The following is a 25659-nucleotide window of genomic DNA, read 5'->3' as shown; positions in this document are numbered from 1 at the left end:
ACAGAGATCCTTCCAAAAGATGCTGTGTTCCCCCTCAGTAAAGTCCTGGGACCTGAAGACCCTAAAACTTCATGTCACCCATTTCTGTAATGAGTGTGTATTTATTGCTATAAAATGAAGGAGCTGGGGCATGGAGGTTTGTATTTTAAAGCTTTGTTTTGGTCATTCCACATTCTGCCAACATCTAACATCTGTATTTATTTTTTGAACTCTCCTTAATGGATTATATGCATTTGTTCAGTTCCAAGAATAATGCTTGATTTCCTGAATTTATAGGTTGCAATAAAATCCATTCGTAAGGACAAAATTAAGGATGAACAAGATATGGTTCACATCAGACGGGAGATTGAGATCATGTCATCCCTCAGCCACCCTCATATCATCACCATATATGAAGGTTAGTGAATGCGATTCTCCTCCCTGACTGCTCTGTTATGTTCTTTGCAGACTTGATGTTCATGTTTCTTGAGATCATGCGCCAAACAAACCCCTACTCTTAGTGTAACCCATAACTTACCAAAGAGACTGAGTGCTACCCTCCCTCTGAACCACCAGTGTTTCACAGATACATAGCCCTTTGCCTGGAGGAGCAGCTTCATGTGTGGCTAAAGCGCTGTGTCCATGGCAGGTGGGAAATCGTTGCATGTATCACCTCATCTCCTTGCTCCCGTTGGACAGATCAGTTTAATTTCACCCTCATGCACTAGCCTGGTGTCCATTTATGTCCCCTAAACCAGACCTTGTATGCTTAATTTTCCCTGGACTGCACAAGATCAGTCTTGTCTGCTGTAGGCCCTTGGTCCTCCCTTACCTGCCAGTTAGTCTTGCTGGTTCTGTCATGGTTGCTTTTCCCCCTGAATCCCAGCATCCGCTTCCTACCCACCTCTGCATGCTTTCCTGTCAGTTGCTGACTTATCATTCCTGTTTACTTATCCTGCCTTCCCCCTCTAGCTCCTTTCTTCCTGGGACACAGCTGGGGAAACCTGCTAATTCCTGCCTCCAGAAGCTGCTCTCTGGTGCTGCAGCAAGGAGCAGGAAGCCAGGGGCATTCCTCCCTCATTTGCCTGTTTGTTTGTTTATGTATTTATAGAGTGTCACTCTGTAGTAAAATCTCCTCCTCCTTCCTTCCTTCCTCAAGTAACATCTCAGTTCTAGCTGAGATGTTCAGGGGGGGTATGTGCTAAAAGACACCAGCCAAGGGGTCTGTTGCTGCAATGGGGGCGGCTGCATGGTGGACCTGGGGTGTGGATTCCAGAGGTTTGGAGAGATCTGGGTCAGGCAGCCTTGTCCCTGTGGATCACCTCTTCCCCTGCATGCAGAACAGGCAGCCTGAATTTAGCCCTGTGTATTTACATACTCAGGAGGTAAACACGCAAGGTGATGATATGTATATGGCAGCTCCGCTCTAAGAGTTGGTACGACTGATTAAAACAAGGGCTGGCTTGGCGTACTGTTACAGTATCGCATATTGAGTTATTCAAAAGCATGTTCTTGTACTTGAAAAGAGATGAATATCTGTCTTTTTATTGAATAAACTCATAACAGGATCTGGGAACAGAAAAGGGGAGGGATGCTGTGTCAGCATGTGGGTTGCAAATGGAACAAAAGTTATTTCAAATGTGCACGGGAACTCAAAAAGAAGAAAGATTTAGCATGCTGCAGTCCTTTGACCATTGCCCTTCTCGTCCTTACTTTAAATAGCTTTTACTGAGTTAAAACATTTGTAAAAGTTAGAAAGATTACAGCATTTTTAAGAAGCAGACAATGAAGTCTTGTGGGAGCAAAACTCTCCCCTCTGGCCCCACAGAGGGAGGAGCAGTGCTTCTGCAGCAGAGCCAGTTAAGTTCCATGATGGAGGGTTCATGCTGTCTGCAGGAGGGTGAATGCCTGTTGCAGGTGATGTTGTGGTCCTTTTGTGGTCCATCTGCCAGCAGCACCGGTTTGTGGCAGCAAACCTGGAGGCAGTTTTTTCTCTCATTTCTGGGAAGTTTTCCCTTCTGTTACTGGTTTGTTTCCTTTTCTTTTTCTAGAAAGCAGAGGAGCCTTTCATGGCTTCTTATGTTTAATTCCTGGCCTGAAGGGATGGGCAGTGGAAATCAGCTTCTTGGTTGGGCTGTAGTCCATTGGAAGGAGTTACATAGAGTGGAGCTATAGCAGCTGTACAGCTCATCCAGTCTTTCCAAGCAGTCCAAGTCAGTATTTGGCCTTTAGCAGCCAGTGCTGTAACTTAGATATTGTAGCAGTGGGAAGATGCGTGGTTGTGCAGCTGAATCCAGAGGAGCAGTTATGTACAGCCCAGAGATAAGGATGTGAGCTCAGGGATCCTTAAGTGTGTGCTTCATTTTAAGTTGGAGAGTACTTGTAGTGAAGCTGAGGGGCTACATCTAGGTCTGAAGTATTTGTATCCTCTTGAAGTCAGATTTTAAACACATGGCTGTTCCTCTTGAGTGATGCATAAAGAGTGATGATATTGCTATCCTCCGACACAAAATGTGAAGTTATTCAGTGCTCAGGAATGGGCTTTATCTCACCAAATTTAAGCCATCCAACATTTAGGCAGTTGTTGTACACTAGAAGTCTAGTGTCCCTCTCTAATCAAGACAGATCAGCATCTACAGAGGGTCGTTTGCTCCCTCCTGGGAGATATTTTTTCACATAGGTAGGATAAATGACATACTGGAGGTTCCTGTTGGCTGTAGATGGCGTCTAGCTGATTAACATAGATCAGATGCTGAATTTTTAAACTGAAGCCACCACACAGATAATTTTCTCCTCTCTCACTAATTTTTACTGTAGATTTTCAGACTGCCACTGCATGTCTGACAGTGCTTTCTGTAGGTGCCAGGCTGCACAGATCTACATAGCATGGACAATGCTGTATCTCCCTGTAGTATCTTTGAAAGCTCTTTGTATTTCATTTACAAACATGTGTTTTCCTTAAGTAGGATCCTTGTTTAGGTATCCTTTTGACCTGTGTGCTTAAAAGCAATTAACCTCTGAATTTGTCAACTTGATGTAAACAGAAGCTTATCTTTTTTCACGATACTGAGCAAATTCAGATGTGTGGAAACAAAGCTTTCCAGTTTAGGTGTATTTTTTTGTAACCTAATCAAACGTACCTTGCCCGTTACTGCGAGGGCAGATGTACAGTTGTGACTCCAAAGAAATTCCATCCTCTCCGCAGGGCTGTAATTGGCAATCTGTCGAGTGCGGCTGTGAGGGAAGTGCTCTTTCAAGTGACTTTAAACTCCTTGAAAGGGACTGGATAAATGAAGCTGGCTTTGCTAGCAGTGTTCTGATTTCAGCACATAAATTTTAATTTGTAGAATAATGCCTCTCTCCATTCATCTGTCTGTCTGTCCCCCGCCCTATTTCTTTTTTGCCTTGAAAACTCCAGGATTTGATAATAAAGCCTTTGAGAGCTAACATATTTTTCCAGGGGTAGCCTGAGTGCAAAATCTATCTCATCTGGCAATACTTTATGAAAGTTAAACCAGAAAAAGAGCATCACGCCTGATTCTGCAAACATTTAAACATGTGTTGGACCAATCATGAGAGTGAAGTTACACTTGGTACTTTCAAAGACTGAGCTCTTGAGTCTTTGTAGTGTGAAATACTGTGCCTATGTGAGTGTTTCTGTGCTGGAAGAGTTGTCGTTGGTCAGCATAACCGTACAGAAAAGTCCACCCATTTGCAAAATGCCCTTAAAAATGAACAGGTTATTAGCTAACATGTTTGTAGGAATAGTTTAATGAAGATATTCCCTGAGAAATGAGTAAATATTAGGATTACAATTTGGTGCCCATGGAACACGATGGCATTAATGTGACCGGGTAGTGAAAGGGAAACATGTGCTGAAGTGCTTTGCTGGATTTGAGCCAGGATGCTTAGAACAGTGCTGGACCCTTTGCAGCAACAAGACACAAAAAATGGATTTCCCATGTAAGAGGGACTTCTTCCCTTTTCTTTTAAAGCACAGATTCTCCATCGTGTATCTACTAGTAAACAATGACTTGAGTTGCATTCTTTAGTTAGTAAGGAAGCTGGTTCAGCTCTTTTGTACTTTCAGATCCCAAGAGCAACAGAGAAGATATGACAGTGTATAATGGTGTTGGCATAGTATTCCAAGATACTCATCTTATTTGCTAAATAGATGTTCACTCTTTGCCAGATTTCATGCAACAAAAGGCCAATGCACACTTGGTAGGCTTGCCTCCAGTGCAGAGCTTCTTGAATTGGGTCAGTCAATCAACATGTCATCACCTAAAGCAGCTGTGTTGCCAAAATTCTGCCTGGGTGTCAGCTGGCAAAGTGCATGGATGTGAGCCATTGCTGACAAACTGTGTCCCCTCCAGCAGTGCCAGCTCAGGCAAGTGTACCCTGCCGTCAGCCGCGGTGTGCACCCCTGGAAGGGCCAGGCAGCTGCAGACTGAGGTCCCCACCATTGGCGGGTCTGTGCATGGGCAGAGCAGAGTTATGTGCTGGGGAGGCAATCCCAGCCTCTGTCCCAGCCTCTGCTGTCTCCTGGTTTTCAGGCATAATCAAAACAAACTTTGGTGCCTAATGACTTCATCCCTTCTGTGGTCAAAACACCTGAAAAAGTCAAAAGTCCCTTAAAACATCACATGGACAACTGGGCTTTAAACAAGAATGATGAAAGTTGGAAAGCGGGAATGATTTTTCTTTTATTACTTAGCCAAAAAAAAGTACTTCAGCAGTGACACTATTTAACCACATTTCTAATTGATTTCCTCTAATTATGTAGGCTTTTGACCTTGGAGTGCTTTATTGCCATTGTTTTCAGTTGATAACGTCCAAGAACATAAAGTAATATTTCAAGAGGCTGGCGATAGTAATGAAACAAGTAAAACAAACTTAACTCTTTAGTTACCATTGCCCCACCTTTATGAATTTCCTGTCATTCAGGGACATGAATCAATGCTTTATTGGACATGACATAATCTCAAATGTGTGAGATCACTGGCAGGTCCAATTCAGATGCCAAAATGATTGCAAGCAATGGTGAAATTTATTTTTATCTTTCTATTTACACAGTCCTCCCACCGCAATGTAAATGTTTGCCTGCCTGAAGTTCCTCAGCAGTTTGTAATCATAATTTGGAAAAAAAAAGGGAATTAGCTATTTAATTCTTTGTTGAAACAAAAGACAATTAGTGTAGCATGTTGTTGTGGCTGAATTAGCAACTGTCATTTTTCTTTCCTTTATAAAGAGTAGACCATCAAAATCTGCCATATCCCCAGTCTTATTTTCTAAGAAACAACCTCAGCAAGGATAATGGCTCTCATTCTGATTTAATCTCCTCACTGCGGAGTAAATTCTAGCATGCTGTCTGATTTAAAATGATTATTGCAGGATCTTAACTACATTCCTTTAATTTAAGAAGAGATGCAGAAGAGAAGGCCATAATTCAGGAAAACAATTTAACACAAGTTTAGCTTTAAAACACATTCTTTATATCTCGCTATCTTCAATTGTAATTAAGCATATGCATACTATATTACTTAAGCATATTCCATATATATGCTTACATAGAAAACACATGGGTTTCTACGTTGGACCCTGGATATTTTAATGTCTGCTGTATGCTCTGTTAAAAAGGCAGTCATAAGATGATAATAATAAAAAACCTCAAACAACAAAATAAAAAATACATCAAGGGGCTGTAAAGCTTTCAAAGCAGTCAAGAACACAGAAGATGCATCGGGCTGGATTTCTAAGGTAAAAAACCCCCACTTTTCAGTCCTCGCATGTCTTTTTGAAGAATAATTCGAGCCTTATTACACATGTGAGGTAATTGGGTCATACATGACTTTTCTGAATGAAAAGGTTATTCTAGTCTGCATCTCCAAAATTAAAAACAAACTCGCTTGTTCTTTTGATTTGGCTGACCTTTAATAAAAGAGCATTTTGTAGCAGTGGAAAGGTACTTCTGTCTGCGGCTGTTAGGAGAGTAATAAAAATACCGCTGAATGGAAAGACACCAGATGGAAGGAATGTCAACATACTGGAACTAATTTAGGAGATTGCTCTGATAGAGAGCAAAGGCATGAAGAGAATTCAAATGGTTCCAGTGCGAAGAGATTGGCCGCCCCTCTTAAACTAACAAACTAAAATCCTTACCCCGAGGTTACATGTAAACCAAATGGAATCAGCCCACAAGGAGGTAGTCCATTAAGGGGGGGAGGGAAATCCACCCCCGTCGGCACTCGCTCTGACTTTAGCATCCTGCAAGCTTGGAGGAAGGGCAAAGCCTTCTGCTTTCTTCTGCTCTTTGAATTTGGAAGTAAGTCCAAAGCGAACTGTCCTACTAGTGAGGTGTACAATGTACTATTAAATCTTTTTGACTGATGTTTGCAAACCTATGCCCATGTGGGCTTTCAACACTTTCAGGGTGAAGTCCATCTTAGCATTTTAAGAAGGATAGTGAGTATGTTCATCCAGTCTCAAACTCATCCCGTAGAGTTTCAGTGGAGGTGACGTTGGTGTAGCTAAATGTAAGGATTTAACAGTAGGGTTGAAGAGAAGAATGCTGATCAGCAAGAGGTCCCTACGCAACCAACACTGGAAAATGGAAAGCTGTAGATAGAAGCTGAGTTCATCATTTCACGGCCTCTACATATAAAAAAGAGGAGAGATTATATCCAAGAATTATTGCTGTAGTAGAACAGCCTGTGAAAGAGACAGATTGTTGATGTTACAAAATGTGCTTTGTCTCAGATATGTCTTTGGTAGTGGGAAGTGAAGTTCTTTCCCAGTTTCACATATATATACTTCGATGAGCTCTGAAGCCAGCAGATTTGGTTTCAATTATCAGCCTAGAATTACAGAAATTTCTTACTTTTTTTTCTCCCCCTTTAAATAAACAAACAAACACGTTAGAGTTAAGGGGGGAGTTTAAAGAAAAGCTGCAAGAAATATTTCTTTGCCTGCTGCATCTTAAGCACCTTTTGCCGCTTGGGTAGGGTGCTGCTCTTAGCCTCTGCTGAGGCTCTTGGGGTGAACAGACCAAGCCCAAGCAAGCTTGTAGCCCGCTGGAAAATGCTGTTTCTTCACACTGCTGAGACCCACATCTTAGTATGTTAACACAGTGCTCTTGCTCATCTCCTGGGAATATAATCATGTTGTTCTTTGCGCCTTGTGGCACATCCTGTTCCTACTCCCTAATTCCTGATGTCCTCTGACAGTGCTGTCCATGCCTTCTCCCCTGGGGCCAGGTGGAAGTGTAGCCATCTCAGAAGTCAATACTTCATCCTGCATGTCTGCAAAGGAATACTGTCATTTTGCAACCACTGTCCTGCACCACTTGATATCACTGTGGCTGAGGTGGTGCAGTCACCCTCTCACCATATTGAGGTCTTGCTGCAGCTCTCTCAGTGTAACCCAGCTTGCAGAGTGATGGAAATAAACACAGTGGCTTAGAAATCAATGACACACAGCTTGTAGCAAGCATTTCTCCTGCTGCAGTCTTCTCTAATCCGTGGAGCTCATGCCTTGTATCTAAGCAACCCCTATCTCTTGATTTGTGATTGACAGACCATCTCTCCTGCTACCACGTCTGGATGTTGATACTAACAGTTCTCCACTTCTCTTATTTGGCCAGCTGTTTGCAGAGTATCAATGATTTGAAAGAAGCAAGAGCAGCCCCACCTTTCTTATACATAATCCCCTCTTTCCCTTGACCTTGGTCCAAGTTGAGGAGCAGGCTTGTATGACATGGCTGTCCCATCAGTAGCAAGCTGCAGGATGTTCCTGGGGTGCAGGATCCTGCTGAAGCTGTGCTTCTCCATCAGCAGTAGGTACCGCCAGGGTTCAGGCATACTTTAGGTGGGGGTGAGTTTCGGGATGAATATGCAGTAGGATGGCAGGTAATAAATCATCTGCAACAAAAACAAAGAGTGAACCAAGCAGTCTCAGAAGCTATATGGAGGCAATCCGTCCATCATCAGCTCGCAGGTTACAGCCCAGGTGTTAACAGGGCAGTATTTTTATTACCTCATTATTATTTGCAGTAAGTCAATCCAGTCTTTAATTGATGCCCTCCTCTCTTCCCCCAGCCATTGGCCACAATGCTTTCTTGGAGCCTATGTTTATAAAACTACATACTGTGCTCAGAAGGGAAATTCAGAAGTGTCTGTATGAAACCTGCCTGGAATCCTAACTGCTACTGTGAAAATTCGTGGTGTACATGGCTGATGGTCTGAGACTTGCAAGAATACCACCTTGTCACGTGCTTGATAGTTTTGACCGCTGAATTCCTCTTTAAGATTGTGTGTGTGTATAGGTATAAATCCCACTGCCTTTTTCACTCCCTCCTCCTTCAGTGGCAGCTCTTGTTTAAAATGTTTTTGTCCGCTGCTCAGTTCCCTGTCCACAGGAACTGCAGGCCCCCTCTTGAGGTTCAGCTGATACAACAGAGGTGCTCTGAACTGAGATGGCAGTTGTAAAAAAATACCTTCCACCTCCCTGGAAAAAAAGAAGATTCTCTGTTCACCTCTGCTAGTTGGTGAAGAGATAAATGTCTGTTTAATTCTGTAATTGTTCAGCTATGATGATGCTGAGGAGGCCTCTGTAATGTCACCTGAGTCCAAGGGCAGCGTCCTCCCAGTGCTTCCTCATGAAGAAAAAGAACATGCCAATTTGTCCTGAGAGTGCTGGTAAACTGAAACCTGAATACAAGTTACCAGGATGCTTCTATTCTCATTGATTCTAGCGCGGTTTTGTGAGAAAAATCCAAGATTTGGAACAGTGATTTATGCTTTCCTAAATTCAATTTCAAGGTATTATCTCAGTTTCCTAGAGGGCATACGAGAAAATTTGAAATGGAAAGTACCTCTAAACGCACATTCCTCCAAACCAAGTGCTTTCCACCTCATTTCTGCAGAAATGCAGGAAAATATGCCTGGATCAGGAGTTGTATAATATGCCAAATTTAAGACCAGAAAAAATAGATTCTGAATTTAAAACTTCAGAACATTAAGGATGTCTTGAGAAAGCTCTTATGACTGAGTGATGAAGGCAAAACTTTAAGAAAAGCACAGGCTGGAAGAATGCTCTGTCGTAGCAGGACTGGTACTGCTGTTACTGTCCTCATAGGCATTGAACACCTGATAGGGCATCAGCAGTTGGGAGCCTGGGTGTGAAGAGCCAAGGGCCCTTTCACCCCCATCCATGCACCTCTGGTGTGGCAAATGTCCCCCTGAGCTCAGAGTGGTCCTCAGCTGGTACTGCTTGGAGTGCGCACTACCATAAGAGTCCACTGAGATCAGTGGTGCCATGTGAAAACTTCACCTATACGTGTGTGATATAACCCTAACTCATCGAATCAGCTCTTTTTGGGGGGAGGGTGGGGAATTGGGTTGGTTTTGTTTTGTTGGATTTTTTTAAAAACAGATCTCCTAAATAAGAACATTTTTAGTGATCTGTGTAAGCTTTCTGAAACTATTTCTTCTTGCCTTCCTAAATAACCCTGTGTATAACAAGCCTTTCCAAGCTTAGAGAAACAAATTTGTGCATTACTGTGTTATTGGTAACACATCACAGCACTTCCCTCCCTGTATGACACTAGGCATGTTCAGTTTTTCCCAGACAGTATCAGTCTGTAATTCTTGGAGAGGATACTATAAGTATAATCCATCCAGAGATGGCTCTTCCAGTTTCCGAAGTTTATTGCTAATGAGGATGCACATAGGATGTAATCACTGGCAGGAGCCTCTGCTATGGGGTACAGTGAGGCCAGCAGACAAGTAAGCAGCCAATTTTATCTGGCTGTTCACTTTCCCTTTTATCAGAACTCTTTGGCTGGGGTTCAGGGGTGTTAGAGGGAACTGCAGAGGCTTTGGCTTGTAGAGTTGAATGACAAGGTGTGAGAAGACATGAGACAAAGCCTAAGAACAGCAAGTATCTGTGTGTTGAGAGAGGCAGCTTCACATTTCACTGCAAAAGCTGAAGCTGGTTTTGGTGGGGTTTTTTTTGTTGGTTTTGTTGTTTTTCTTAAATAAAAAAACACACGAAGGATTACTGACTGAACTTTGCTGAAGAGATAGAGGAGGGCATCATTCCAGTAGGGCTGGTCAAAAGTAGCATCCATTTGTAATAACCTCAACCCTGTAACCTCATTAATTTGCAGATGTTTTGCTGCCAACGTGACCTAGCCTCAGCAGGCTGCTGCCACAGATAAAACAAAAAGGAAAATGACAATGTTTTAGTGTGAGCAGTGGTTATTTATGGCAGGTGCAGGAAGTTTCCAGCGGGTCGCAGTGGATTTTTGGTGTCAGAAGGGAAAAACTATTTAGCAGCCAGGGCACTATGGCAATTTGAGACTACTCACAGCCTGCTTTACTAGATTAAGTGTTTAGTTATCTGCAACTCCCAGTGAGGACCTTGACAGCATGTAGCACAGAGTACCCTCAGGCCCAAAGAACAGTCAAGTTGTGACGTGTATTATATGAATGTACCTTTTGTTGCTTACGTGGGAGTTGCGCATTGTTGCTGGCTCTGCACAAGTGGCAAAAGACATATCTACAGCATGCGGTGGGACACACGGTGGAGCCAGGAGATAAGTAAGCTTGAGGATAAGTAAGCTTGAGGATGAGTTGGGTGCATGAGATGGGGTGAAGAACCATGCTGACAAGAGCTGTTCAGCTCCAGAGACATTGCGGTCTCTGCTAGCTCAAGTGTCCGTGCCCACCTTGATGCTGCACAGAATTGGGCTGGAAGAGGACACATGCATCAATTCACTTGTTGAGTTTTGACAGCAGGTGAAAGCCAACCAATGTCATTATAAGCTAATAAAGTATTGGCTTCTATACAGGTAACCCTATATGAACCAATCATTGAAGACAAAGTTTATTATGCCTTCTATTAACCCTTTCCACATTATTTGAGAGCTCCTGTTTCTTTCTGTTCTCTGGCCTCAAGAGGACTACTGGTAAGAGGCAGCCCCAGTCGAAGCGGGGATTAGTATTCAGGTATCACTGGCACAAGCGTCCGCCTCATTAGGATCAAGTTGACTTTGCTAGCGTGGGATCCCATATTATAGAGGCAAAGACACTCTTTCATGTAGCCACAGGAAAGTGAAGATAGCCTCATCTTCCTTCTCTTGGTCTGAAATGTTGTAATCTTCCTCTAGAGAAATTTAGCTTTGGAACTTGCTTTTTGCAGTGGTGTTAGTAGTACATCTCTCCAGGCTGGAGTGATGATATAGGATGTGTTCAGTCACCCTGAGTCTTCTTCACTTCTTAACGTATCAGTTTTCAACCATATTGAATCAACTGTGATGTTTTTTCTTTTCTTTTATCCTGTGCAGTGTTTGAAAATAAAGATAAGATTGTGATCATCATGGAGTACGCAAGCAAGGGAGAGTTATATGATTACATCAGTGAGAGGCGGCGATTAAGCGAGAGAGAGACAAGACACTTCTTTCGGCAAATAGTCTCTGCTGTACATTACTGCCACAAGGTGAGAAAAGGATTTGATATTAAAAATGCTGTTTGAAGGCTGCTAGTGACTTGTATATTTCAAAGTTTGTCTGCGGCAACAGCATTCATTATTAAATACCACAACATGTGATTTGTATCAGTACAACAGGAGATCTTCATTAAAAGTGCTACAGTTGTTTGCTGCCTATTTTTAAAGACTGAGGATGTTTTCCTGCGGTATGTCAGATTCGAGCCACTCCCTTACATTAGCCCTACATTGCTTTTTTGCCTTTGAAATAATTCTCTTGACATTAAAAAAAACAATTAACAGCATTAATTAGAAAAGGCATCCTATAGAATTTCTACAACATTACTATTAATAAATTCAATGAATGATGGTTTGCAATTTGAATATGCAAGTGAATGACTTTAGGAGATAAAATATATAAAAGAAAAAAGCCAAGAGAAAGGTGTTCATATATGAGCTTTAGCATGTACTCGTTTTGGATAGGCAAAAGTAACTTTTCCAGATGTGGCAAGAGCACTAGAAAGATGCTTTGCTAATGACTTTATCCATCATGGTACCCACTAAAATGACAGTTTAAACAACTAAATCCAACATATCTGACTGACTGTCATCATGGACCTTTTATCCCTGCTTATGAATCAACTGCACAGAGCAAAAACTTGCATGAGGCTAAAGGCACTGAGCTGCTAGCACCATTTTTTATTTGAATTCTTAAACACTTTAATCTCCACTTGAATTCTGATCAACAAGAGAGGTTTTCAAAGTCCTCACTGTAGTGCTGAAAAGCTGCAGCTCTCTTTCCTGTGCAGTTCATCTTTCCCAAATTTCTTTGAAGAAGGCTCTGACCTAAACCCAGCTTGTTCACTGCCATCCTTAACATTTACAGCCCTTTAGGATTGTAACCTCCCAATCCACATGGCTGCACATTGGAGGAATGAGGGCTTTTGTAAGGACTAATGTCATTGACAGATATTGTTTTCTGGTGCCTGGGAAGAGTATATTGCTTTCACGCAGTGGGGGCAGGATTCAGACTGGAATTAAGTTCCGAAAAGACACCCCCCAGCCCTCTATTCCCCTACCCCCCTGCTGTTTTAGAGGCTTTGTGGGAGGACAGATTCCAGTCATTCTTCCCTTAACCACACACCAAGTGACTAATGCATCGCCTGTCACTAGTCACTGGGCCGTGAGTGTTATGACAGTGAAATCAGTCCTGAAATGTAGATGCAAAGACCACCCTGCCAGCTCACTTTAGTTTTCCCAATATTTTCTCATGTTCTCCCCTTTTTTTTTTTTCCTTCTTTCAGAATGGTGTTGTCCACAGGGACCTAAAATTGGAAAACATCCTTCTTGATGACAATTTTAATATTAAGGTAGGATTCTTTTTCTCAACTTCTCAGAATGGGTTTGCATGTTTTGTACATTTTTATCCAAGGTCTTAGAAGAGCCAGTGTTACGGCAACAACTGCTAAGCAACAGATTCTGGCAAGAGGCTCAGGGGTTTGGAGGTTGGGGAAAGAGCACCATCGGTCACTGGTCATACACGCTAAATGAAGCTTTGTGTGACCTGGGGGAAATGGCCCTGTCCTGCCACCCAAGGGCCACGGTTCCCAAAGCAGTGTCTATTTAGTGGTAGGAAACAGCAGAGCATTTCGTGCAGTTGGGTTTATTGTACGAATGATATTATTGCTGGCTGCTGCTGGAGCTAGGAAAAAACTCTCCTGGTCTACAGGGTTCAAGTGCCTCCTAGTTCTCCTCAAGAGCACACTTTGAATGTCCTTTTGATCATGGCTGGAAAATAAGCAAATAGAGTTTCAAAATAAACCTAGTAAAGCACATGTGCTTCATTAGGAAATGGCCTTGGAACTCCAGACACAAACGTATACTTTGGATAGTGATGCCAGTGATGTCATTTCCATGTCATTTCTCCCTAGTGAAAGCATGGGAATGACCTTTTTTCCCTTCTTCTTCTTTTTTTCCTAATAACTGTAGCACAAAGAAATAATGCAGAGATAAGTGTAGTTTCCAGGTAGCTGAACCTGTTTCACTTTCCACTTTGTTCCTGCCTGGATAGCTGGATGTGAGGGTGGCTGGGTGTACTCATCTATGGGCAGAAGGAAGGATGCTGAGGAGTTTCTGCTGATGCTTGGGCATCCTTTTTTAATTATGCTTGGGCATCCTTTTTTAATTAACAAAGTAATCAGGGAGCTCACTGCATAGCCAAATACCTAAATAGCCTGGATCTTCATTTTGTCTCCACTGAAAGCCGTGGGGCTGCAAGCACTGCCTTCTGTGCTGCACGTAGGAGAGATTGTCTTCATTTTAAGCTGATGTGCAATGGAAATGGAAAGTAACATATGGTAGCTGCCATCTGTGTAATGCTGATGACAGAAGCTAACTTGGATCAACTAGTGGATTAAAGGCACATAAATATGTGGTTTCTAAAAATAGTCTTTTACAGAAGACCTGTCCAATGCAATACTTGGACGTTTTGCTGTTAACATTCAGCGTTAGAGCAAACCTCCCTGCTCCTGTCCCTGCCGGGACACTGGCTGCAGCAGCCCAAGCTGTTCTCAGCAGCGCTGAAAACAGAAAGTAGCCTTTCTAGGACATTGTATATGAAACAGGCTTCCGCAGGCAAAGTGACCTTTCTTTCCGCATTACACACCAAACTATCTTCCCAGCTAATCAGAGAATTCTTGAGAGAAAAGAGGAATTTGGGGAATTTGCTAGCTGCAGTGGGCTGGATCTCAGCGCTGTGGTCCTCATATGCAAAACCAATCACTTCCCAGGCCTCCAGGGAGCTGTGCTTTGTCAGAAGGCTCCATTCCCTCCCTGCTCTTCTTATGGGAGTCTAATTGTCCTGTGGGTAGAGCAGGAGGATGGGGCTGGGACAGGTAGCTTCATGTCTGGGTCCAGACCATGGGCCTGACCCAGGGGCTTTAGAACCACAGATGCATTTCAGCTGCCATAGTGAGTGGCACTGCTGTGGAAGACATTTGGGTAGCCGTGACTCCCCACATCCCTGCCAGTCTTTGGACACCTTTTTCTTGAAGGCTTTGCTTTCCTGAACTGCACTGTGTTTAAGCTGCCATGTAGGTATTTTGCACATTTCCAGCTTTTCCTCAGGTTCTTCTCTGCAAACTGTAAGGTACTGCTCTGAGAGGGCAAGGCTGCCATGGCATGGGTAGGTGGCTGCAAGCTCCCTTGCTGTCCCTTGTCAACCATTTCTGCAAAGGGTCTTATGAAGCTAAAAATCAGACAAGACTTGGGAAGCAGTTGGTATTTCATACATCTTGCTATCAGTAATGCTTGAATTTGGATTACTTCAAGAGATAGTATTTGTATTGTTTTCCTTTTTCTCCCTGCTCTCTGTTTTTTACACCTCATGACTAAGATCAGCTTTGAATACTTGATGTTAAGCACACTGCCACTACTTCCCTGATACTGAAGCTTTGAGTATGTTACTGTAGTTTCCATGTTACTTGCACAGAATTTTACTTCCTACTTTTTGTTTCACCAAACAGTAACCGTTGGCAAGGAAACACATAAGGAATAGTAAATTATTTGTTAGGATTAAAATTATGAGGTCCTCATTCTGACAGTATTTATATATGGTTTATTCAGGCAGAAAAAAGAACTATGCAGTTTGGGGTTTGGTATTGACTAATGGCTTCAAATACTCAGTGGAAGGCATTTTTTAGAAATGGAGTGATAGTCTTATCTGTACTTTCCCAGTATTTATATTTCATTCAGTGGATTACAAAGCACTTACAACATTGGCAGTTTGATTTTAAGAATGAGAAAATGAAAGGAATCCCTTTGGTTTTGGGTGCAATGTGCAATTAAATGCATGTTTCTGAAGAAACCAGTGATCTATACATTATGATATACACAAACATGTCATAGCAATGTGAGGAAAAAATAAGATGTAGTAAAATTAGATCCACGTATAGCAACTTAAGTAATACTTTTAGAACAGGAAATGGAGAGAACATGTAATCTGTTAGAAATTATTATCTGACCTAAAAGGGCCCCAAGCCATTTTACATGCTACAACACTAACTTGGAAACCATTCTTAAATCTTAGCTAATTAAAAGAAGGTCATGAAGCAGTGTATGGAGTTATGGTAGTGAGAAAAAGTCTCTGGAAATGGAGTCGTGTTGGAGTACAGCAACTAGGAAACACCAGTGTCTGGAAGCTGACAAAAAAATTACACATTTTGAAGAGTTCTGCAGGTCCACAGGCCAGAGGTGGAAGGTGATGAGGGGAAGAAAGTAATCTGCTCTGTGGTATATAATTATGTTTTTCAGGGACTTGGTGTATGTGGTAATATTTCCTGCAAACTATTACTTGAAACCCCTAAATGCAGCAAAGCCAAGTGAATAAAATGACTTTTAAACACTTGTGAGACTGAACATGCACACAGATCTGTGGGGTACAAGGGAGTTCATCCAGCCAGTTAATCAAACAGTACCTTGTCTTGCTCCCCAGATACGCACCCAACTATGTAGCGGAAACCCTGAGTGTGGATGTTTCCCTGTTTGTGGAAGTCAATAGTGAGGCACAATCCTAGAGCTAAATCTTGCTAAGACACTGCAGCCTCCGAGGGCAGAAGAGCGTTCTTTGCTTTCTTACCTTGCTCATGGTGCCGTGTTCTTTAAAGAAATAATGTGGCAATGAAATAAGGGTTTCTGCAGCATGTACAAGCCCCTCCTTCCTCACATTCATGTGCCAGCTGCTAACAGCACAGTTCACCTTAGAATTTACTCTGTTCTTCACTTGCTGACTGACCCTCCAGCTCCGGGTAGCTTGGAGCTGCCCCTTCTGCTTGCCCTGGGTTCCTGGGGGTGGGTACGGCTGCTGCCCCCACCATGCAGTGGCAGAGCAGCCTGTCACTGTCATTTTCATCCCATCAAAAGGACATCATTGTTCATAATCCCAAAACAGCTGGAAGTGGGCAGAGTCAGACAGGCAGCAGGGCTAAGGCAGCCCCAAAGCACCAAAAGAGCTGCCCTGAGCTGGTGAGCTAGAAAGCCCTTTGTGATGGATTCGTGATGGATTTAGGCATATGCCTTTGGCAGTTTTAAAAAAAGCCGCCTTCTAGTGCCTTCTTCTCTTCATTATTTTTAAAAGGACTGAGGATGTTACTTTTTGGTTCATTATAGGTATGGATTTACTACAAGAAATAGCAGTGGGGTGAGGCAGTGAATAGTTGCCTCCATTCACTCATAGCTCCTGCAGTGTGGCCTGATGAGGACCACATGTCTCCAAGCACTTCAGCTCTCCCCAAAACTGCATGCAGGGAGGTGGAGAGAAACTGCAGCCCAGTGTAGCAGCCAGGGAATTAGTGCTTCTTGCTGGCCTGTCCAAATACTGTGTCCCTGCCCTGTGTCCCAGCCTATCCCCAAGGACACCTCTGTCATGTAACCTGGCACAATGGAGGGGGCCTCCTTGTTCACAGCAGGGCTGTGGCAGATCCTGGGCTGGGAATTGCACCTAAAAGAGATGTCTAGCAGACATTGACGTAAACTGTATGATCAACCCCAAATTGATAGAATGAGAGAAAAATGCAAGTATAATAGTAACATAATCCTGCTAACTGCACTTTCTCTTGGGCTGGTAAGGGGACACCAAGCAGACTAACCACTAAAAACCCATGAGGGTTTCATATTTACAGAGTAAGTATATGTAATTGGGATTTACCTTGCTGTAAGTCTCACTGACTGCACATACGTTTCATTTGCTTTGAGAGACCTAATTATTTCTCTTTCTACAGTACAAAGAGACAGATTCTTAAGTGGGATAAAACTGACAATTTCCATGAGTGTGAACTTCATGGAATTTATAGTCCACACTTAAACAATAAACCACATCTGGTTTATCATAGTTAACAGAAAATATGAAACATATACCTCCTGAAGTGAGTGGAATAAAAGTCCATTTCCTTGCTCCTCCCAATTTAGGAAGTTTTTTTGACTTGATGCCTTAGATCCATTTAAGTGCCAAGAACATGAAGTAATGTTGGCTTCTATTAATCTTGTTTTGGGGGGCATGACAGTTTTAATGGGAAAAGCTGATAAACATCAGTCTGTGAGTATGGGAGTGGACTGTAACATAAATACTCTTTTCCTGAATGGTCAAAATGAAAACATGAATGCCCAAGTCTGAGAGTTTCTTAGTGTGAACAATGGTATGTGTATCCCTATATATATATTCATGCACATCCACACGCATTTTATACATTCCATGGTGTTAAGGGAATGTATTTTCTTAAGGAATCACACTGTGCAGTGTTTGTCCTTGTCTTAGCTGCATCCTGAACTAAAATAAAACTCTATGACCAGCACGAATTTTTAACACTTGAAATGATCCCATTCTTCCCCTGATTGACAGGGCACACTTCATAAGGCTTAAAACCAACTTCCTGCAAGCCAGGCAGGGTGACTTGATAAGAAAGTGGAATTTAGGGCAATTAAGTGCAATCTGAGCCATGAGAATATGTTTGCAGACTGCAATTGTACACCAGCTGTTTTCAATGACATTCCAGCCATACAATGAAGATTTTTACAAACCACATTTATTTAAGGGTTGAGTTTTCTGCTGTGGGTTGATAATACACTGTCTGAGGGACTGAGTGAATGCAAACTGTGAATGGATACGGGGAGATGAATTAACATTAATGAACAGGAATCAGATGCTCTTTGAGCAGGATATTATGGGTCCAAATTGTCAGTGGAACACCTGCAGAATATCAAAATAGAAGAGGGTGAAGTGTGAAATCTCATATTTGCACTGTGACTTTAAAAATTCTGTGAAAATGGTATTTTTTTGAAAAGTTTATATTTCTATCATGAAAGTATCTATATCTATTTATAAAGTGTATATATACATATTTCTGTTTTGGGGTAAAGAAAGATAATTGGGAACTTCCGTCCATACTTCACCAGCTTTGTTCATTTTGCTCTCAACTGTGACATTTTTAGGTGTGTCATGTAGAAGTTTAGACAGTAGAGACAAAGGCTTTATGTCTCCTAAGAGTTCACTAGACATTGCAATTAAAACAGGTATTAGAGGCACTGATGATACACGTTTTAGAAAGCAGGAGTGAATGATGCTGCTGGTAAATCCTTTTCTGTTCAATTTGTATTTTCTTGAATTTTCTCCTGTGATAATTCCTGGGATTTAATTTCTTTGTGGTATAAAAGACCGAATAAGGTGAAGAAAACCTAGAGAAAACTCCTGTCTCTTATAGCTACAATACCTTTTTTTATGCCTGTGCTTTATGTCTTTTATGTACGTCTTATGTCGATAGTGGGCAGTAATAAAAGTATCCCTGGGAATCAGAAGTGTTTGGGTTTTAAAGAAGATAAAAATTGAGATGTGTTGCCTTGTGCTAGAGAAACAAAGGAAATGCAAAGGTTGTGGCAGTATTTAGTGTCGCTATCCTCAGCCTTTGTTTTGTAAGAACAAAAACAGAGAATTGAAGTAAACAAAATATTTGGACCTGATCCTGCAATTCCTACATAGGCGAAATTCCCAAAGTCTCAAGGGAAGTTTTGTTTGTGTTGGGAAAGCCGGATTTGGGCCTATTGTTTCCAGTTAGGAACCAGACTTGTGTTTATTATCTCATGATAGACATCTCATGTGCTTAACAGCTCAGATTCCTCAGCCGGAGTCCCTGAATCTGGAAGGGTTAGAGAGTTCCTCACTTTTCCCCCCTTCAAGTGTAGCTAAGTTCCAGATGATTTAAAAAATCACTTTCTTCGGTAACGCTTGGTTTCCTGTGACACTTCTGTTTCACTCCTCCTGTTGGATTTCAAGGTCTTGGCTTTTGGCTTGCATGTGTGTGATAAGAACAGTCGTACTTTCTGCTTGCTTTCCTTTGCTATTAAGGATTGTTCAAGGTGAAGAGCAATCAGTGGACAGCAGGCCCAGTGCCTCCCAGTATAAGTTTGTATTTGCAAGTATATGCAGTTCATCCGGGATAAAATTACTGACTGATGGTTGTGTAGTCAGTCAGTGACCTGTCTGTGAATGGAACCAAAGCATCCTTGTTCCTTGGATTTAACCTGGGAACCCTTTTCCTTCCCTGGAGGATCTTTAAAGAGTAGAATAATGGGTTGGCCAGGGAACCTGTGAGATTTTCCAGGTAGAGATCCCTGCCCTCCAGCAGGGTCGAATATAGCTAAGTCTTTCCTGATAAAGAATTTTCTTTTGCATTAATATAATGTTAATACTATGGATGCCTTGTGCAATTCTGTTTGCAGATTGCTGATTTTGGACTCTCCAACCTTTACCACAAAGACAAGTTTCTGCAGACCTTTTGTGGAAGCCCACTGTATGCTTCCCCTGAAATAGTTAATGGACGACCTTACAGAGGCCCAGAGGTAAGAAGGCTCAGATTTTCCGGTGATGGTATGGGGATGTCTTTGATGATAATGTTCTTGAGGTTTAGTTTTAATGCTAGTGTTATTTCACATGTGGGTTTGCTTGGATCTCTCCCATACTGTAAGTTCTCAAGCTGCCTTCATTTGCTTTCGTTTGCCTTGTCTGTGGTTGGTCAGATGTTAGATACGGGTTTGCCCACCAGTAGGCACAGCTGGATGTGATGCTGCTCTTGTGGTGCTAATGGCAAAGAGAAGGGTGGGGATCAGCTTTCCTGGGCTTCATATGGATTGCCTCTGTATTTCAGGTTGACAGCTGGGCCCTTGGTGTATTGCTTTACACTCTGGTTTATGGAACGATGCCCTTTGATGGCTTCGATCACAAAAATCTCATCAGGCAGATCAGCAGTGGAGAGTATCGTGAGCCAACACAGACCTCAGGTACAAAAAAGGAGTGAGGGCAACGTATTGAGCTGACAGGAGTTCCAAATGGAGGGTTTGCCTGGCCCCTTCTGATATGTTTTGGTGTCATATTAGAATGATGAAGAAAAAAAATCTCTCATTCCCCTATTGATTTCATATTCCTATCTGGGTGCAGCATTTACCAAAAGCCCTTTTGAAATAAAGTTCTGTAGCAGATAGATTTTATTGCCTTGGCGAAGCTGTAATGGGCTCTTTTAAACAGATCTATGACAGTGGAAGGTCTGCTAGCTATTTCAAGTGGAATTGTTCAGACAAGCTGTAAACTGATACGACATACTGGTACAGATCATTCCTTGCTAACTACACTGTGGTATATCGCTAGCAGAGAGAACATGAATGGTCAGAGCAATGCAGTCTCTTATCCAAGAAGGCAGGCCAAAATCTGAATTAATGCCACTATGTTCATATTTACTTCTACTTCGAGGATAACACATTAGGCAGTCACCTGACAGAATAGCATCAGCTAAGTCCAGGTCATTGATTATAGTGACTCCTTACAGCCTTAAAAATTTGTCTATGTGTTATATTTAAATAAATATTGTATCATTTGAAAATATACCTTTAAAATATACAGAAGACTACACTGTTTATGGAAAAAGTAAATACAAAAGCAGTAATGTGTAGATCATTTACAGTATCCCAGTTCCCCTTTGTTTTCCTCTAAGATTTGCAATTATTAGGGTCAATAGGTTGCTGACTTCTTTCAGTAATATGGAACTATTCACTGACTAATACAGTATAAATATTAATTTGATAATTTTTGTGTGTACATTTCTTGGGGTGAATCATATTCTTCTGATAAGAAGTAGTACTCAAATGCATTTTCCAGTGTTGACTGATGGCCAAAGCTTTGCCCCCTTTCACTTCTCCTGTTGTAAGAAGCATTATTGTTGCTCATTTGATTGGCTTCACACTTACATTTTAAACTGACAAAACTAAGAATGTCCATACGTAAACATGTTATATTCCATTCTTTGTCCATAGATGCTCGTGGTCTTATCAGATGGATGCTGATGGTGAACCCTGAACGTCGAGCAACCATTGAAGACATTGCCAACCACTGGTGGGTGAACTGGGGCTACAAGAGTAGTGTTTGTGACTGTGATGCTATGAGGGACTCCGAGTCCCCATTGCTGGCAAGGTTCATTGACTGGCATCACCGTTCTACTGGCCTCCAACCAGAGACCGATACCAAAATGAAGTGCCTTTCTAAGCCCAAAGTTCCTGAAGTCACACTAGAGAGACAAAGGTCTCTGAAAAAATCAAAAAAGGAAAATGACATTGCACAGTCCATCCAGGAAGGAGGAGTTGAAAATGCATCCAAACCCACCTCCAAGAGACCCAAAGGCATCCTGAAAAAAAGGAGCAACAGCGAACATCGATCTCACAGTGCAGGTTTCATTGAAGGAGTGGTCAGCCCAGTGTTACCCTCTGCTTTTAAGCTGGAGCAAGAGTTGTGTAGGACTGGCATAGCCATTAAAAGTGTTGTGGAGGGAGAGGTAGTGGGTAAATATGGCACTAAGCAGTCTTCACTAATGCCAAAAAAAGGAATATTAAAGAAGACTCAGCAGAGGGAGTCCGGCTATTACTCTTCTCCAGAACGAAGTGAATCTTCTGAGCTCTTGGACAATAATGATGAGACAGTAAATAGTGACACATCTCCGGGGGTCACTGAGCCATCCAGAAATGGGTCTTACAGCCATTCCTGCAGGCGTAAGGGCATCTTGAAACATAACAGCAAGTATTCTACCAGCAGCACTGAATCTGCTTTGATTAGCCCTGACACACCAACGCTGGAGGCCATGGAAGAAGTGGTCCTGCCTGGGGATGCCTTACCTCGAAGTTACAGTCGCCCCTCCAGCGTGATTAGCGATGACAGTATTTTGTCCAATGACTCCTTTGATTTGCTGGATTTGCAAGAGAACAGGCCAAACAGACAGAGGATACGGAGCTGTGTCTCTGCTGAAAATTTCCTCCAGATCCAAGACTTCGAAGGACTTCAGAACCGACCACGGCCACAGTACCTAAAGCGTTATCGCAACCGTCTGGGGGACAGCAGTTTTTCCCTTCTCACAGACATGGATGACGTGACTCAGGTCTACAAGAAAGCCCTAGAGATCTGCAACAAGCTCAACTAGCAGAGGGAAGATGGAAAGGGAGGGAAGGGAGATTTTCTGTGTACCTTTGTGATGGAGTAAGCCAGGTCACTGATTTGCTGACAGTGGTAGGTTTTGCTTCGAAGGAGCTGGCTGGACCTTCTTAGCTGAACTCCTAGTAAAATAGCCCCAAAGCCATCTCACACTTCTCTAATTTTGTGTCCTCAAAATATTACCTACCTGACCAGAGAAAAATCTTTGGTCTTTTCGTATACTTGGTGAAAGCACATCAGGATCTAGCAGACAAATGCATCGAGATTTGATAGCTCAAAGTCAAAGCTAGACAGAATTAAAACTGGAAGTGAGTGACACATGTTTTGGGAGGTTTGTAATTGATAGTAGATTAGCTTTATCAAGAGATGAGCTGAATTCTTCAAGTCAAATTTGGATGTCTTTTAGAAAGAGAGCGTTTGTTTCTCCCTGAAATTATTCATCTGGATACAGTCATTGCACGTTGGGAACCTTTGGCTAGCATTATGCGGGAGGCCTGGCTAGGTGGTCGCCAAGGTCCCTTCCACCAAGGTGACATGAGAGGTTCTGGGTGCGTTCTGAGACAGATAATTTGAGAGACTCACCCTAGAATAACCTCACGAAGTCTATGTGAACAAGCAGTGGAGCAGGCATTCACATCTGACCCCTCCCTAAGCCATTGCTCTTCAGCAAGCAGGAGGCCCTGAGGTTGTTTGCAGCTACCACTCCTACCAGCAAAAGCAGAGTCACAGAAACGATAATGAGAACTGGAAGGAATGAATGTTAGCAGCAGCTAAATGGCCTTTTAAGGCATTTCAACCTGTGTGTTCAATTTGTGCCTCTCAAAATGGCCAGCCAGATGAATGCCCAGACAAAGATGGATCTAATAAAGGGTCTCAAGGGTTAACTGATCCTCCAATCTAGAGTTCAGTTACTGTCAGCAAGGTGCCACTTTATAGTATTTGAGGGTAACAGGTAGTTTGCAACCAGGATGTTAGGTAAGGAAAAGGTTGTAGCATGTAGGAAATGGATAGAGGTCAGAAAGTTAGTGGGAAGATGCCTTTCTCCAATTGAAAATGTTTCTAGTTAGTAGTAATGGAGCAGAAAGACTTGAACGATGAAATGATAATGGTAGATTCGATAACATAGCATAAAATTGCAGACCTCTCTCTATATAGTGTAGCTGGTACTGCGTGTGCAATGATACCAGTTTGAAAAAAAAAAGTAGGATATGTTTGTGTTCTCAGACATTACTCACTATCCAGACTGAAGGCTTCAACTCCCATAAAGGTACCACATGGGTCTACTGGATTACCTGAATGTAAGCCTACGTCAGAAAGGCACTGTGTGTTTGACAGGCCTGGGCAAACTGGAATCTTAAGGCCCATTTCAGTCTCATTTCCGTGAGCACATAGCCCCTGGCTTTCTTGGAGGTGCATTGGTGTGAGTCAGTGGCAGGTTTCAGCCTATGATGTCAAATGATCCACAGCTGCAAAACTTTAGTCTGCACACATACCTGGAGCAAGCCCTGTTCTCACTCCTACCCTGTAACTGGAGCTGAAAGCAGAATTTGGCCCACTGTGTCCCAAATCTTAGACGACATGAGGAAATGGAATAGAGTTCTTCCGGGGATCCCCTGGAAGCTGGAGATAACCCCATAAATAACTGGTATCTGGGGCAAGGAGTTATTTCACTGGCAGATTCTTCATTTGGTGTATCATGGTACTTAAGTCTGCTGGTTCCTCCTAAAAATCAGCTGGGCTACCTAGCATAAAGAGAGCGAGTGTGAGTTTCCTAAATCAGTGAAACTGCCTCTGTGGAGAACCTTTACTAATTGTGAAACACTGGACCAAATTTGGCCCCGGAGTAAATGGCATCAATACCGTGAAATCTATGAGAGATGTACTCTCACGCAGTCAATTGGACTTTGGCTCAGGAAGGGCAACTGCAGGTCATTTCTTTACAGGTGTGTACCTCTCTGTATGATACTCAGATGTCCTATCTTCTCACAGGCCCTGCATGTGCTCTTTTAGCCCATCCCATATCAACACCCCATTTTGCAGTGTATTGAGTTAACAAGTTTGCTGTGGTGCATTTTAAAACAACTGGATGTAATCTCCATGGCCTGTCTGAAACAAGGATGGATGTGCTTTGCAGCCACGGCGTTTAACTGGTGGCCCGGAGCATCAGAGCCAGATTCTCAGCTGGTATAAATCAGCGCTGTCCTGCTGATGTGATGGAGCATCACTTTGGCAGGGTTATGCTGATTGACACCTTCCCTGCAGATCTGGTGCTAAACCTTGAATGCATTTAGAGAGGTTTCAGGACAAAGGGAAGGGAACTCAGCCTGCTGTGGCCGGGAAGTGAGGAGCACCTGAAGGCTCCTATCTCCCGAGGCTTTTGCCCAGGCCTGCTTCCTTGTGTACAAATGTGAATGAGTGAGTGACTGCTTGCTGCCAAACTGGAAATGTTACGTAGGGATTTACTGGCATGTTACTGGCATGTTACATGTTTACTGGCATGTTATCATTCCTAGAAGAGAAGAAAAAAAAACCAACAAACTTGACTGCACATTGTTATTATTAGTGTTGTGATTTTTATTTAATTTTTTTGTAATACAAAGTTGACTTTTTTATTTGAATTTGTCTCTTTTTTTTTTTTATTTATTGGTCTGAAAGCCATTTCAAAGGTATAATAATATATTTGGTGTAATTTAATTGGTGCAACATTATTTTACAGCTCCGGCCAAAATTGTTTGGTGTTATTTTTTTTTGGTTTTTTTGTTTTTTTTTTTTTTTCTCCCAATCCTTGGTTGTTTTGAGCTCTACGAGGCACACAGGGGAAAACGCTGGATAATCACCCGAAGTGTTTGTATTTTTAATCTGATACTGTTTTTTATTAAATAAAAGGAAATTAATGTAACTGTGAAGAGTCTCTCTCTCTCTTTCCCTTTTCTTTTCCACTGTACATCAGCATAAGCCGAGGCCAAATGGTAATGAACTTGTCATGCAGAAATACAGCAGCATCTCAGCACATTGTACCAAGTTGTTTATGCAAAGCTTCTTGGCTCGTTTGTGCATTTGAATATACTGTGGGTGGCCGCAGAGACTCCCGTGCTACGAAGGATTTGGCACTGCAGAACACCCAGAGCTTTCAGCTATAGAAGTGTTTGGTGGAAAAGGGTAGCTCCCTGGGTTTT

The 25659-nt window shown here is 42.4% G+C and overlaps 1 protein-coding gene across 1 annotated transcript in view; it reads left to right on the top strand.

Moving 5' to 3' along the window:
- The window catches only part of NUAK1 (NUAK family kinase 1), a 49265-nt gene extending 23876 nt beyond the window's left edge, over positions 1 to 25389 (top strand). Inside the window, exons 2-7 of the mRNA XM_030478900.1 lie at positions 277 to 397; positions 11327 to 11478; positions 12771 to 12836; positions 19735 to 19854; positions 20160 to 20292; positions 21319 to 25389. Of these exons, the coding sequence (XP_030334760.1) occupies positions 277 to 397; positions 11327 to 11478; positions 12771 to 12836; positions 19735 to 19854; positions 20160 to 20292; positions 21319 to 22472 (1746 nt within the window). The 3' untranslated portion in view covers positions 22473 to 25389. The remainder of the gene's footprint in view (positions 1 to 276; positions 398 to 11326; positions 11479 to 12770; positions 12837 to 19734; positions 19855 to 20159; positions 20293 to 21318) is intronic.
- The last annotated feature ends 270 nt before the right edge of the window (positions 25390 to 25659 follow it).

This window comes from Strigops habroptila, chromosome 3 (assembly GCF_004027225.2).
Source record: "Strigops habroptila isolate Jane chromosome 3, bStrHab1.2.pri, whole genome shotgun sequence".
NCBI lineage: Eukaryota > Metazoa > Chordata > Aves > Psittaciformes > Psittacidae > Strigops > Strigops habroptila.
The sequence above is the reverse complement of the archived record's forward strand: the minus strand, read 5'-3'. Positions and strand labels throughout refer to the sequence as shown.